This window comes from Gorilla gorilla, chromosome 5, assembly GCF_029281585.2.
Source record: "Gorilla gorilla gorilla isolate KB3781 chromosome 5, NHGRI_mGorGor1-v2.1_pri, whole genome shotgun sequence".
NCBI lineage: Eukaryota > Metazoa > Chordata > Mammalia > Primates > Hominidae > Gorilla > Gorilla gorilla.
In genome coordinates, this window is record NC_073229.2 from 113,926,956 (window position 1) to 113,943,312 (window position 16,357).

Sequence of the window (16,357 nt, forward strand, 5' to 3'; positions counted from 1 at the left end):
TGCTATGAACATGCACTCTGTATTTTGCCCTTTAGTGCTAGACTTTCTCTTTCTGGAATGATTTTATCTGCCACATCTAAGTCTTCCATGCCCTCTACTCTTTTTCAAGGATTATCTTTGGCTGTCCCCACCCGCAACTCTTCAAATTTATGTCTCTACCTACAGGTAATGTGAGGGTCTACATGCTGCTTACCAGAAGCCCATGTTAAATAAAATGACAAAAACGAGTTTAAAATTAAATGAAGGAAAAACACTAATCAAAAAGCAAGAAGCACAAAAGAATAAAAACCAAGGAGGTAATGGATAATGGACACTAACAAAGAGCAAAAGACAATTTGCTATAATGTAAATAATTTGATGGTTTCTAAGGCCCTTATTTTTATAAAGTATCTTTACCCATAACAATAATTGCTTCAAAAATCAATCTAGGGCGGGGCACAGTGGCTCACACCTGTAATTCCAGGACTTTGGGAGGCTGAGGCAGGTGGATCACCTGAGGTCAGGAGTTCGAGACCAGCCTGACCAGCATGGTGAAACCCTATCTCAATTAAAAATACAAAATTATCCGACATGGTGGTACATGCCTGTAATCCCAGCTACTTGGGAGGCTGAGGCAGGAGAATCGCTTGAACCAAGGAGGCAGGCGTTGTAGTGAGCCAAGATCATGCCATTGCACTCCAGCCTGGACAACAAGAGCAAAACTCTCTCAAAAACCTAGGCTGGGCATGGTGGCTCACACCTGTAATCCCAGCACTTTGGGAGGTCAAGGTGGGAGGATCATTTTAGCTCAGGGGACCAGCCTGGGCAATATAGTGAGACCTCATCTCTATAAAGTTCCAAAAAAATTAGCTGGGTATAGTGGCACATGCCTGTAGTCCCAACTACTCAGGAGGGCCTAGGTGGGAGTATAGCTTGAGCCGGGAAGGTCAAGGCTGCAATAAGCCCTGATGGTGCCACTGCACTCCAGCCTGGGTGACAGAGACCCTGTCTCAAAAAAAAAACAAAAATAATTTTTAAAAGTTTTTTAAATTAATCTAAAAAGGCCAAGTACAGTGGCTCATGCCTGTAATCCCAGCACTTTGGGAGGTTGAGTGGGGAGGACTACTTGATCTCAGGAGCTCAAGATTCATCCTGGGTGATATGGTTTGGCTGTGTCCCCAACCAAATCTCATCTTGAATTGTAGCTCCAATTCCCACGTGTTGTGCAAGGGACAGGTGGGAGGTAATTGAATCATGGGGGTGGGTCTTTCCCATGCTATTCTCATGATAGTGAATAAGTCTCATGAGATTAGATGGTTTTATAAAGGGGAGTTCCCTACACAAGCTCTCGACTGCCACCATCCATGTAAGACACGACTTTACTCCTCCTTGTCTTGCGCTATGATTGTGAGGTCTCCCCAGCCATGCGGAACTGTGAGTCAATTAAACCTCTTTTCTTTGTAAATTATCCAGTCTCGGGTATGTCTTTATCAGCAGCGTGAGAACAAATGAATACACTGGGCAACAGAGTGTGACCTCATCTCTACAAAAACAGAAAATAATTAGCTAAGCGTGGTGGTGCATGTCTGTAGTCCCAGTTACTCGGGAGGCTGAGGCAAGAGGATCACATGAGCCTAGGAGGTACAGGCTGCAGCAAACTATGAGGGCACCATGGTACTCCAGGCTGGGCAACAGAGTGAGACCCTGTCCCCCCCAAAAAAAGAGTTAAAATTAAATAAATAAATAAAATCCAAGACCAGCTACAGTGCCTATAATCCCAGCACTTTGGGAGGCCCAGGCGGGAAGATTCCTTGAGTTCAGAAGTTCCAGACCAGTCTGGGCAACATAGTGAGACCTCATCTCTACTAAAAATAAATCAGCTGCATGTAGTGGCTTGTGCTTGCAGTCCCAGCTGCTCAGGAGGCTGAGATGGAAGGATCACTTGAGCCCAGAAAGTCAAGGCTGCAATAAGTCACGTTTATGCCGCTGCACTCCAGCCTGGATGACAAAGTGAGACCCTATCTTAAAGGAAAAAAAAAAAAAAGATCCAAATTTGCAAACCAGGTTATTATTTAACACACTGGACACATGCAAAATATATTTAACATAACTTATAAAACAGATGAAACCAGCAACATGGCCTGAGGATAGGAATATTTATCTTTTCCCTATCCCATCTCCTTGCCCACAGCTGAATTTTGTTCTCCATTCCCCTGCGTTTTTAAAAACTTTTTGGTATTCTCATCTTCTACAATGATTCTTAAACAAGGGAGTCACCTATTCACCTATAACATAATATATGTTAAAAGATTTTATTTAAATCTCTTGGTAGTAATATAAGAGTACAGAAAACAAGGCACATTTCCAACCCCACAAAAACTGAGAAAAGGCTCGGTGGCTCATGTCTGTAATCTCAACACTTCAGGAGGCTGAAGCAGGACTACTTGAGGCCAGGAGTTCAAGACCAGCGTAGGCAACAGAGCGAGATCCTGTCCAGGGTCTTGCTTTGTCATCCCAGCTAAAGTACAGTGGCATAACCACAGCTCACGGCAGCCTCAACCTCTCAGGCTCAAGTGATCTTTTCAAATGGAAATGTAAGTAGTGTTTTCTTTTAATAAGTGATGCTGACCTACTAACAAGGAAAAACAGATATATTCTATTCACCAAGTTGGCACAAAAACCAAATTCTAGTTAATCATACTTTGAGTCCAACCTTTTCGTGTCATCAATTTGCATCACAAATGTACTCCTGTTTACTCACTATATTTAAAACAACTTGCAATGGCTAACATAACACTACAAATTCACAGTAGAAGAGAAGGACCCAGTCCATGTTCAGTTAGTACAAGATCAATGCCATTTATGTTAGGACTACTTAATGGTATGAAATTACTAAAGACATATAGATACAGAATAGAGAGAAATAGACCAGGCATGGTGGCTTATGCCTGTAGTCCCAGCTACTGGGTAAGCTGAGGCAGGAGGATTGCTTAAACCCAGGAGTTCAAGGCTGTGCTAAGCCATGATCACACCACTGCACTCCTGCCTTGGTGACAGAACGAGATCCTGCCTCCCAAAAAAACAAAAAAAGAATTAAGAGGCCGGGTGCAGTGGCTCACACCTGTAATCCCAGCAATTTGGGAGGCCGAGGTAGGTGGATCACAAGGTCAAGAGATGGAGACCATCCTGGCAAACATGGTAAAACCCTGTCTCTACTAAAAATACAAAAATTAGCTGGGTGTGGTGGTGTGTGCCTGTAGTCGCAGCTACTCAGGAGACTGAGGCAGAAGAATCACCTGAATGTGGGAGCCGGAGGTTGCAGTGAGCAGAGATCGCGCCACTGCACTCCAGCCTGGTGACAGAGCAAGACTCTGTCTCAAAAAAAAAAAAAAAAAAAGAATAAAGATAAATATATACAGCAGTATAGACATGTCTGCTTAAATGAAAAATCATATATATTAATAAGAACAGATTGACAAGTTCCTCAAACAACCAACTAAACATAAGTAAAATAAAACCAAGGTAGAAAGCCTGGAGTGCAGTGGCGCAATCTTGGCTAACTCCAGCCTCTGCCTCCCAGATTCAAGCAATTCTCCCACCTCAGCCTCCCTAGTAGCTGGGACTACAGCACACCACCATGCCCAACTAATTTTCGTATTTATTGGTAGAGATGGGATTTCATCATGTTGGCCAGGCTGGTCTCGAACTCCTGACCTCAAGTGATTCACCCATCTAGGCCTCCCAAAGTGCTGGGATTACAGGTGTGAGCCGCCACGCCTGGCCCAGAACTTACACTTTAGATCAACTGTACTGTATACACAAACATTAATTGATTATATACTTGCCTGCTTTTTCTCCTTCTTCCATCATATGACCTTTGAGAACAAGGGCCTCAAGTGTTCATTAAAATGAAGAGAAACATCTACACACCCATGAGCTCCTCAATAAATTCAAATAAATACCTTGCTGTGGTTGGGGGGTAAGGTGCAATCTTGCTCAAGGTGCCTTAGAGAGACTAAGATGAGCAATGTCCCACCATAAATCTTACTCAAAGCACCGTACACACTGATGGTGGGACCCTGAGGAAACTAAAATAAGCAACTCACACCTTAAATCTTACTCAAGGGAGTTTACCCTTTTTCCTGCACAAACACAAGACCAGAAGAATGACTGATCCTTTGCCTTAGCTTCATTGCTATACTAAAAATCATACCCATGCTGAGACATGGGACACATGAAGAAGCACGTTATCAAACTGTTCAAGTGCCAGAAGTTCCCCGCCTCTACATGCTTAAATATCACTTCCTTCCCACTTTAGCCCCTTAAAATTACTTTCCTGTCTTAGTGGGGCCAGCCACAGAATTCTCTCTTTTGTGTCCCTGGTACCCTGCCAAAAGCTCCAATAAAGCCTTATCTGAGAAAACTCTTTTTCTATTGCATCGAGCACCCTAGAACCTGTGGTTGTAACACTAAGAAAACAGTATTTCTTACCTCAAGCAATAAACACAAAAACAAGAAAAAAATTTTAAGCCACACTTACCCTCCAAGCAAGTCTGCAGTATCACTTTGCTGATTCATATTGACAACCCTCAAATGGTGGCCTTTTATAAAGAAAGTGCAAAAGTGTTACTCCAAAAATTTAAAGACCGATAATATCCAGTGTGCTCCTTAAGGCTGTGGGAATATGGCATAGGGCTTTATTTTTTGAGACAGAGTCTTGTTCTGTCAACCAGGGTGGAGTGCAGTGGCCCAATCATGGCTCACTGCAGCCTCAACTTCCTGGGCTCAAGTGATCCTTCTGTCTCAGCCTCTCGAGCACCTGGGACTACAGGCGTATACAACCAGACTTGGCTAATTTTTGTATTTTTTTGTAGAGACAGGGTCTCATGATGTTGCCAGGCTGGTCTTGAACTCCCGGGCTCAAGCAATCCTCCTACCTCAGGCTCCCAAAGTGCTAGGATTACAGGCATGAGCCACTGCGCCCAGCAATAAGGTAAATTTTCAAATGTGCCTTTGCTCTGAATCATGAGATCCCAGAAGTTGGAGACCAACCTAGGCAACATAGCTAGACCTCGCCTTTACAAAAAACTTTAAAAATTAGCCAGGCGTGGTGGCACACACCTGTAGTCTCAGCTATCTTCCTACCTCAGATCTGAGGTAGGAAGATCACTTGAGCCTGGGAGGTCAAGGCTGCAGTGAGCTGTGAGCTGTGGGCTCGCCACTGCATTCCAACCTGAGCAACAGTGCGACCCTGTCTCAAAAAGAATAAAAATAAAAAGAAGAAATGAGGTATAATGCAATATGTAGAACATAATCCCATATCTGTTTTGAAATAAAACAAAATCTATACGTATATGTATTTGCAGAAGCATAGATTGGAAATGAAATAATTTAATAATAATCTATTAACAGTAGTTATTTCCAGGCAGAGATTACATGTGGGGTGCTGGCACTCTTTAAACTCTGTGGTCTTTGGATTTAGTATTTTTAAAAAAGGAAAAAAAGTAGTCAGTGTGAAATGTCTGGGGGCAGATTTATTTCCTCTAGGGATTACCTGTAATGTGAGCCAAGTATTGGACGGTAGAGGTTTTGCCAGTCCCAGTCTCTCCCACCAGCAACACAGGCTCCCCTTTGCTGACACACACTGCAAGCTGCTCGATGAGAACAGAGGACGGCCGTGTAGCAGCGAAAGTGAACTTCTCCCTGGGAAGGAGAAAAAAAGAGTTTAAAAACCACGCTGCAAGCTTCTCCTAGTTTTGCTCTGGGAAACCATATATTCCAGATTCAATAACAAGGATGAGAAAACAGCTCACAGTAACTGTCTTCAAGCTATACCAGATAATCTTACAACATATAAAAATTACAGAATTTAGTTGCTCTGCAAACACTGAATACTCACACATCTGATATCTGATACGATGCTAGGCTCTGGAGATTAAAAAGATCAATAAGACAAGACTATCTGTACTAGTTAGCTCATCTTGGACAAATTACTTAATGTGTCTTAGCCTCAGTTTCCTCACCTGTAAGATGTGGGTAACAACAGTACCTAGTTGTAATAGGTTAATAATCTTTCCCCAAACTCATGTCCACCCAGATCCTATGAATGTGACCTTATTTCAAAATAGGGTCTCTGAAGAAATTTAATCAAATTAAGATAAGGTCATATTGCATTAGGGTGGATCTTAAATCCAATGACTGGTGTCCTTATAAGAGGAAGATTTGGTGACATAGAAATACACACACAAGGCAGAGCATGGTGGCGCAAGCCTGTAACCCCAGCATTTTGGGAGGCCGAAGCTGGCAGATCACAAGGTCAGGAGCTCAAGACCAGCCTGGCCAATATGGTGAAACCCCATCTCTACTAAAAATACAAAAATTACCCAGGCGTGGTGGTGGACACCTGCAGTTCCAGCTACTCGGAAGGCTGAGGCAGGAGAATCACTTGAACCCTGGAGGCGGAGGTTGCAGTGAGCTGAGATCGCACCACTGCACTCCAGCCTGGGGGACAGAGCAAGACTCCATCTCAAAAAAAAAAAGAAGAGAAGAAAAGAAATACACACACAAGGAAGAAGGGCCACATGACAACAGAGACAGAACTTAGAGTGATACAACTACAAGCCAACGAACACCAAGGACTGCTGGGAGCCAAAGAAACCAGGAAGAGGCCAGGCACCGTGGCTCAGGTCTGTAATCCCAGCACTTTGGGAGGTCAAGGCAGGTGGATCACCTGAGGTCAGGAGTTCAAGACCAACCTGGCCAAGATGGTGAAACCCCGTCTCTACTAAAAATACAAAAATTAGCTGGGCGTGGTGGCGCATGCCTGTAATCCCAGCTATTCGGGAGGCTGAGGCAGGAGAATCGCTTGAACCAGGCAGCCGGGGGTTGCTGTGGACCAAGATCACACCACTGTACTCCAGCCTAGGCAACGGAGTGAGACTCTGTCTTAAAAAGAAAAAAAAAAAAGAAAAGAAAAGAAAGAAAGAAATCAGGAAGAGGCAAGAAAGCATTCTCCCCTAGAGCCTTCAGAGGGAGGAGGATGGCCCTGTCGAAACCTTGATTTTACACTTCCAGCCTCCAGGACTGTGAAAGAATAATGTCATTGTTTAAAACCACCAAGTTTATGGTAATTTGTTATGGCAGCCCTAGGATACTAATATATTAATTCACAGGATTATTACAACCACTACATGAGAAAATATGTAAAGCACTTAGTACAAAGTCAGACATGTAATAAGTATTTAATGTTACCTCGATCTCAGAATCTTATATAACCCCAGCCTTCCAGGAATTTACAGACTAATGTTAGACATAAGCCTGACTTCCAACTGAGGCATACTTCACTAAATATACTGCAGTGAATAAAATCAGTAATTCATCTTTGGTAGTGCCAAATCTCTAATGACTTTCATCACCTCTTTCACCTATTAATATCTAATTTCACAGAACATACTTTGGGAAAACACTGCTCCTTCCCATATAGCATACTACAGATATCACAGTTCAGACATGTGTTTTGCACAAAGACAAGAGGCTGAGCTAGACCTTCTGTCAAGTTTCTGGAAACCCCACAGTTGGCAGCTTAGTTTAGAGCCCTACTTACCTCTGTATGTGAACAGCCTCACTTTGTTTCCGTAGAAGCCGCACTCGACCCACTTGCAAATCTAGCTCATTGATCACAATTTCTGGTTTATAAAGTTGACAAAAGAATTCAGCCTGTAGGAGGTAAGATTTTACCTGAGTAAAAATCCACATGCTTTTGGAGTATTTCCTCATCCAGAGGCTTATTTTGGCCCTCAAATTAGCACTCTACAAAGAATCATTCTCTATTTCCCAGATAGTTGAGTTGGCTTTCCATAAACAAATTTCTTTTTTCATTTTCCAAACTTCTAATACTATGTTTTTCACAACATTTATGTTTCCCTAAAATGGTACTTTTCAAATAAGCCCTACCTATATATGGAGTGAACACACTGATATATCCAATAGAGAAAGTGAACAGTAAGTCCTCACCTAAAAGGTAAGAAAAAAAAAATCAGAGAAATCTTCTCTAGCTATGCTCTCCTCTGCTTTAAATTTCTAACATAATGTTAGGAAATCATGGTACATCTGACTACAGCCAAAGCAAAAAGAGCTATGACAGATGCTCCTGGATGTCTACCCAACAGCCATTCTTCTCTTCTCCAAAGAACACAGATTTTGTTCAGGTTTGGGGCAGAAGTGAAAGAAGCAAACTGCTCTGGGAAAAGTGAGCCCTTCTACAACAAGAGAAGATGAATATTGGTGGAATGAATATTCATGGTGGTTTCATTCTTCCTTCTCATGATTAACATATGTATCATTTAAGTCCCTTTCAGTAGGGCGTTCTATGACCTCCAGCCAAAACCATCCCAACTATTTCAGAAGCCTTATAAAAATCTCTACTACTATAATTCCTGCCATAAGATCTTTTAGAGTCATTATTCACATGAGAATGTCAGATATCTGCTTCAAGATGAGCCCAGACATTTTTCCAGACACCAGTGCCACTGCTGAAGGGATCCCTCCTCCCAAAATACGTATTTTGACATAAAACAAGAATGGCAAAATATTAACAATGTCAGCAATGAAACAAAGTAGTGAGTATACAGGTATTCACTGGTACTACTCTTTGCAACTTTTTTTGTTTGTTTATTTGGTTGGTTTTTATCAGAGAAAGAGTCTGGATCTGTCGCCCACGTTGGAGTGCAGTGGCACAACCTTGGCTCACTGCAACCTCTGCCTCCTGGGTTCAAGTGATTCTGCTTCAGCCTCCCGAGTAGCTGGGATTACAGGCATGTGCCACCACACCAAGCTAATTTATTGTATTTTTTTAGTAGAGACAGGGTTTCATAGTGTTGGCCAGGCTGGTCTTAAACTCCTGACCTCAGGTGATCCACCCACCTCCCCCTCCCAAAGTCCTGGGATTACAGGTGTGAGCCACCACACTCAGTCTCTTGCCAATTTTTCTAATAAGGGAAAATAATAAAAAAGATGGAAAAACTCTGCATTAAGTTATAGACAAAGGTATTACTAAAACATACAGTCCTGAGTCTAATACCTACAAAATAAAATAAATGCTCACTAAAACACTGAAGAAGACACAGGACATGAGGAAGCTCCTTTTAACAATGTGGAACATGGCTGTGCACAGTGGCTCATGCTTGTTATCCCAGCACTTTCGGAGGCAGAGGCTGGTGGATCACCTGAGGTCACGAGTTTGAGACCAGCCTGACCAACATGGAGAAACCCCTTCTCTACTAAAAATAAGAAATTAGCTGGGTGTGGTGGCACATGCCTGTAATCCCAGCTACTCAGGAGGCTGAGGCAGGAGAATCACTTGAACCTAGGAGGCGGAGGTTGCGGTGAGCCGAGATGGCGCCATTGCACTCGCGCCATTTGGGAGTTGTATGCCCACGAGGCCGCAATAAAAGCACCAACTTTTACAAAAGAGGCACCACTGCAAAAGCTGTTCCAACTAAGGACTAGAGAGACCAGCAAGCAAGCAAGCAAAAAATCCTAGCCTCCTTTCAACAGGGAAGTAAAAAAAACAGCACACATACCTTTTTTCTAGAAATGTTCAATTTGCTTCCAATAACTTCTGCCATTTTCAGTTTGCTTGTATGCTCAGAAAGCATTGCTGTGAAACAGTCTAGAGCCTATTAAAATAACCAAGGTAAATGCTGACTGATTTTTAAAATAATATATTAATCAGAGAACATCATTTTCCTGGCCACAAGAGGGAGAAACACAAAATCCAGCAGGAACATTTCTCTAAAAATGAAGGGAGTGCAAATAAGGTACCAACCCAGGACTAAGGACCTGACCATAATGGAAAGACAGGACACCAACAAATATAAATAACTGACTATTGAAATACTTGCCAAATAAAAAAAACAAACAACAAAACACCCCACTTTGCAAATCCTAGCTTCAGGCAAAGAAGAGCAATTAGTGTTGACCATTGGGTACATGGTTCAAGGAGAACTGACTCATATAGTGCTGAGGTAATATCAAAAGACTGCTTTCTAACTGCAAGGGAAACACTAGGTGTGCAATACCTCATGGTCATTATCTTAACCTAGTACTCAATCTTAGCAACTACCAGTGAGCCAACCAGTTATGTCTTCTGATGTGATGAAATATAAAATACCACCAAAAATGGATTGTACCCCAAAAATGTTAAACTTGAATTCATCAAGCATTTTTTGTATTTTCTATTTACAGAAAATATGAGAGATAAAACAATGTAAAGGACACCATGAGTGTGGGACTGAAACCACCTTTGCAAAGATTATGACACAGCAATCTAACATGGCTGACTCCATCTTACTTCTAAGCCTCATAGGCTGGCCATCTTCACTCATTCCTAGGCATAGGCCAAGCTAACCATAGTAGGAATTTAGTTTATAGTTTAACTTGGAAGCAAGGATGATAATAGTCCCTCCCTAAAACTAACCCCCTCTTTGCTCAGGGACCGAAACCTAATGAAAGACCACAAGATTAGGATTATGGGAGGGGGCTGAATTCTGCTAAAATGTAGGTGTAGTTTCTATAATCCCTTAGTGCTCAGGAGTCATGTGGCCAGAGGTCACAAGACTTGTGACTTCCCCAGCTGCTCCTATAGATAACACCACTATCCTAGAAACTAAAATTGGCCTTTTGAGGTGATTTTCAGATTTTTGCATTCTGGCAACTAACTAACCCCACCTGACTCAGTCACCCCACCCAGAAGTAGACTCAGTATACAAGACCATTTTCCACATCCCTATGAGTTCATCCCCAACCAATCAGCAGCACCCATTCCCTAGTACCCTGCCCACCAAATTATCCATAAAAACCCTAGCTTCTGAGTTATCAGAGAGATTGATTTGAGTAACAATTCCATTTCCCATATGGCTAGCCTAGTATTCATTAAGCTCTCTTGAAGACTGCTTTGAGTAATAATAAAACTGGTCTCCCATACAGCAGGCTCTGTGTGAATTACTCTATTGCAAATCCCGTCATGATAAATTGTCTCTGTCTAGGCACTGGGCAAGGTGAACCTGTTGGGCCGTTACAATCTGATCTATTTTTTCATCCTTTTTAAAAGTATTTTATATTTTTGTCCTGACAGTTGAAATACTCAGAATACAACACTTAATATACAGTATCGTCTCAACTAATAAAAAAAAAAAAGAGAGAGAAAACAGGCCCCCAATACTGCAAATTGCTTTTGTCTCAGTGGTAGAGTTAGTAGTTAAGTTTCTTCCATCATCTTTTCTATTGTTTTTTAACAAGAAGAATCTAGTCCTTTTAAAATTAAAATATATTTTAAAGCCATAATTCTAAGTAAAGTCAGTTTACAAGATGCAAAAAGACCCAAATAATGGCACCCCTAAAATTCAGTAATAAGCAGGAAAACTTATACCCAGAAATCTAAAGTTACAAACATTAATATTAAAAATATAGGATTTACTATTATAATACAGTTATCCCTACGTATTCCCGGGGGATTGATTCCAGGACCTCTCACGGAAACCAAAATCTGAAGATGCTCAAGTCCGTTACATAAAATGGCATACGGTGACTGGGTGCAGTGGCTCACGCCTGTAATACCAGCACTTTGGGAGGCTGAGGTGGGTGGATCACGAGGTCAGGAGATCGAGATCATCCTGGCTAACAGGGTGAAACCCCATCTCTACTAAAAATGCAAAAAAAATTAGCTGGGTGTGGTGGTGGGCGCCTGTAGTCCCAGTTACTCAGGAGGCTGAGGCAGGAGAATGGTGGGAACCTGGGAGGTGGAGCTTGCAGTGAGCCGAGATCACGCCACTGCACTCCAGCCTGGGTAATAGAGCGAGACTCTGTCTCAAAAATAAATAAATAAATAAATAAATAAATAAATAAATAAATAAAAAGGCATAGGGCCTGTGTATGTACAAAAATAAGCCAAAGAAAAAAAAATTTTACAGGTGTAGAATCTGCATATAATCTATGCACACCCTCTTTATTTAAATCTCCAGATTATTTATAATACCTAATATAAATTATAATACCTAATATCTGATATTTCATAAAGGTATTTGGTCTGCATGGAATAAGGGGGGAAAAGAGCTGGACAAAAACAATTTGCCAGTTCTCAAAAGAATATACCCTACTCATCTGAAATGGCTGGTCTCAAATTCAGTAGAAATATATTTTAGAGTAGAAGAGAACAATTCCTCTGGTTACCATAGTATAGTTTAAAAGAGTTACTTCTAGAAGAACATCCAACTCCTTTTGTTCTTATTCCACCTTTACTGCTATGATTTGGTCTTCTGTAATAATATCCACTAGAATGGTTAAGTCCTGTGCACATACATGCTCCCATCATAGATAATAACAATGGACCCCAGATGAATTAGTCAGAAGAGTCCACCACCCTCATTAGAAACCCATCCTGGATTTATGGTGTCTTACAAAGAGGTTCAGTCAACCAACATCAACCAGCCCTACTGAGAAAAGTAGAGGGATCGGATAGTTACAAATTTATCAAACAGACTAAGAAATTATATGTAGGAACAAACATTGCTTTATTATTACCCGGGAGTTTCTTTCATTTTACCTTTAATTTCACTACCTGTTTTACTCTATATCAAACTATACTTCTTCTGAAATTAATAATAATTTGTTTCAAAAACCACAAAACATGTATTACATTCAATTAGCTTTAATGCCACGTTAGTTGAGTTTTAACTAGCTAAGAATAACAAACCAGGCCGGGTGTGGTAGTGGCTCACGCCTGTAATCCCAGCACTCTGGGAGGCCGACGCGGGTGGATCACTTGAGGTCAGGAGATCGAGACCAGCCTGGCCAACATGGTGAAACCCCGTCTCTACTAAAAATACAAAAATTAGCCAGAGGTGGTGGCAGGTGCCTGTAACCCCAGCTACTTGGGAGGCTGAGGCAAGAGAATCGCTTGAACCCAGAAGGTGGAGGCTGCAGTGAGCTGAGATCACGCCACTGCACTCCAGCCTTGGGGACAAGAGCGAGAGACTTCATCTCAAAAAAAAAAAAAAAAAAAAAAAAATAACAAACCATACTTGGAAAAAAGAAAAAAGTCTGATGGCAATCAAAAGACAGAAAGTAACAACGGAAGTCAACAGCCTTACAGAACCAAGACAAAAAAGACTGGAAAACTATATCTTACCTCTTGAAAAATATTTAATGATGCTGATAAAGACGAACTGTCAAAGCTATGGGCAATCCTATTACACCAATTCAGCAGATCCCTTTAAAAAAAAGAAAGAAAAGAAAAAACAAAGAAAAGACCACAGGCCAAAGACATCAAAGGCATCAGAATTTATTGACCCACTTAAGTCTGGGAATACCTGATAACTCTCTTCTTTCTTCTGACAATGCTTAGATAAAAGGCATTTGGGAAACCAGTAAGTAAGGGTTCCCAGTCCTTCCCCTCTTTGTATTTGTGTGTAAAATTTAAAAACAAAACAAAAAGAGTTCCCAATCTTCACCCATTCCAGGAAGTGACCTATCAACTCATTACTCTACCATAAATGCCAGACAAGGTAGCAGGAAAGGAGGGGAGCAACCAAATCAGATCAGAATGAGGAGATGCCATTTCCTTTTTTTTTTTTGAGACAGAGTCTCATTCTGTTGCCCAGGCTGGAGTGCAGTGGTGTGATCTCGGCTCACTGCAACCTCCACCCGGGTTCAGGCAATTCTCTGCCTCAGCCTCCCGAATAGCTGGGATTACAAGCACCTGCCACCGTGCCTGGCTAATTTTTGTATTTTTTTTTTTTTAGCAGAGATGGGGTTTCACCATGTTGGCCAGGATGGTCTTGAACTCCTGATCTCATGATCCGCCCACCTCGGCCTCCCAAAGTGCTGGGATTACAGGCGTGAGCTACCGCGCCTAGCCTGAGGAGATGCCCATTTCTAATTCTCACTTCTCAAAGGGGAAGTCAACCACTGAGAACACAGAGCGGCACAGAAGTCATAGATAGCGAAATCCAAGAAGACTTATTTAAGACTCCAAGTGTCAGAAAAAGGCATTCAGTGAAAGAATTATGTTAGGAGCCACTCCCAAGTTTGTCTTTAAAAGTTATTTTTTAAAGTTAAAAACATTACCCTAATTGAGCCTTCCCAGTCATTAATTATAAATCTGAAAAAGGGATCTGACACCATGAAGCAACCTATAATTTCAAAACCTGACTATTTACTTCTAGCTGGTAAGAACTTTGAACCTAGTAGGTGGAGGTTGGAGTGAGCCAAAACTGCACCACTGCACTCCAGCCTGGGTAACAGAGCGGGAATCTGTCTCACAAAAAAAAAAAAAAAGAAAGAAAAGAAAAAACTGTTTAGTCCAGTACCTTAGAGATAATTCTCTTCCCTCAAGGGTTGGTCTTTTGTTTTCTCTTCTGGCTTCTGAAACTTCTTCAGGTGCCTGTTCACATCCAACAGAACTATCACTCCAAGAGTGATGTTTCTCTCCAGTAAGTTGGATATAAATGTCAAGCAGGTGATCAACCACTGCCAATAGGCTAGGATATCTGCTCTGAAGAACCTGACAGAGGGGGAAAAAAAAGAAAAGTTAACAGCCAGCATGGTAATTTTTGAAAGCACACAAACTACTGCTGAAACTGGTCAGCCAAAAATTGGATTTCTCTATGAAATTTGTTCACTGGGGGACGGTAGCTCACACCTGTAATCCCAACACTCTGAGAAACCAAGGCAGAGGAATTGCTTGAATTCAGGAGTTTGAGATCAACTTGGGCAACATGGTGAAACATCATCTCTACAAAAAATACAAACATGGGCACGGTGGCGTGTGCCTGTAGTCCCAGGTACTCAGCAGGCTGAGCAGGGAGGATCATCTGAGACTGGGAGGTTAAGGCTGCAGTGAGCAGTGATCATGCCTAGGTGACAGAACAAGACCCTGTCTCAAAAAACGTAAATAAATAAAACATAAAAATAAAAATGAAAAGAAATTTGTCAACTTTACCAAAAATAAGAACTTCCCCCTTACTCACTCCTGTTCCCACCCACCTATTTCACTCAATCATGATGATTTTCTTCCTACCCAGAACTCAGTTACCAGCAATCTCACCATCTACAATACAGTTTCAGGGGCAGAAGTCATGTTAAAAGGTTCTCCAAGTAACCAAAATATAAGCAACCAACTCTAAAGAATTTATTCATTAAAGAATTCTTAAATTACTATTTAATTTCAAACACAGCTCTGAAATTACTATTTAATTTCAAACACAGGCCTTACATAATGGTAAGGCCATTATGTAATTTCTCAATGAAAAGCATGTAAAAGGAGCAGGGTACAGTGGATCACACCTGCAATCCCAGCACTTTGGGAAGCTGATGTGGGCAGATTGCCTGAGTCCAAGAGTTTGAGACAAGCCTGGGCAACACGGTGAAAACCTGTCTCTACAAAAATTTTGCTGGGCAGGGTGGCACACACCTGTAGTCAGTCCCAGCTACCTGGCAGGCTGAGCTGGGAAGATCACCTAAGCCTGAGAGGTTGAGGCTGCAGTGAGCTGAGCACCACTGCAGTGCACCACTGCACTCTAGCCTGGGTGACAGAGTAAGACCTTTTCTCAAAAAAAAAAAAATAATAATAAGAATAAGAATAAGAATAATAAGATATAAAATCAGTTAAGCTGGGCGTGGTGGCTCACGCCTGTAATCCCAGCACTTTGGCAGGCTGAGGTGGGTGGATCACAAGGTCAAGAGATTGAGACCATCCTGGCCAACATGGTGAAACCCTGTCTCTACTAAAAATAAAAAAATTAGCTGGGCATGGTGGCATGTTGCGGGAAGTCAGGGACCCCAAATGGAGGGACCAGCTGGAGCCACGGCAGAGGAAAATAAATTGCGAAGATTTCATGGACATGTATCAGTTCCCAAATAATACTTTTATAATTTCTTATGCCTGTCTTTAATCTCTTAATCCTGTTATCTTCATAAGCTGAGGATGTATGTCACCTCAAGACCACTGTGACAACTGTGTTAACTGTACAAATTGATCATATAACATGTGTGTTTGAACAATATGAAATCAGTGCACCTTGAAAAAGAACAGAATAACAGCAATTTTTAGGGAGCAAGGACAGACAACCATAAGGTCTGACTGCCTGCAGGGACAGGCAAAAAGAGCCATATTTTTCTTCTTGCAGAGACAGCCTATAAACAGATGTGCAAGTAGGGAAGATATTGCTAAATTCTTTTCCTAGCAAGGAATATTAATATTAATACCCCAGGAAAGGAATGCATTCCCGGAGGGAGGACTATAAATGGCCGCTCTGGGAATGCCCGTCTTATGCGGTTAAGATAAGGACCAAGATACACCCTGGTCTCCTGCAGTACCCTC

At 41.7% G+C, this 16,357-nt stretch overlaps 1 protein-coding gene across 6 annotated transcripts in view; it reads right to left on the minus strand.

Annotated features, from left to right (window-relative positions):
* MDN1 (midasin AAA ATPase 1) overlaps nt 1-16,357 on the minus strand; it is a 189,084-nt gene that overhangs the window by 125,158 nt on the left and 47,569 nt on the right. For 4 of the 6 annotated variants that reach the window (XM_055391822.2, XM_019029484.4, XM_063707771.1 and 1 more), the window contains 6 exons: nt 14,346-14,539; nt 13,166-13,247; nt 9,561-9,656; nt 7,583-7,695; nt 5,534-5,682; nt 4,520-4,580 (listed from right to left, as the gene is read on the minus strand). In XM_055391822.2, coding sequence (XP_055247797.1) covers nt 4,520-4,580; nt 5,534-5,682; nt 7,583-7,695; nt 9,561-9,656; nt 13,166-13,247; nt 14,346-14,539 — 695 coding nt within the window. Of the gene's footprint in view, nt 1-4,519; nt 4,581-5,533; nt 5,683-7,582; nt 7,696-7,932; nt 8,767-9,560; nt 9,657-13,165; nt 13,248-14,345; nt 14,540-16,357 lie in introns of those variants that run through there. The other 2 variants (XM_055391823.2, XM_055391827.2) reach the window with 2 other exon arrangements.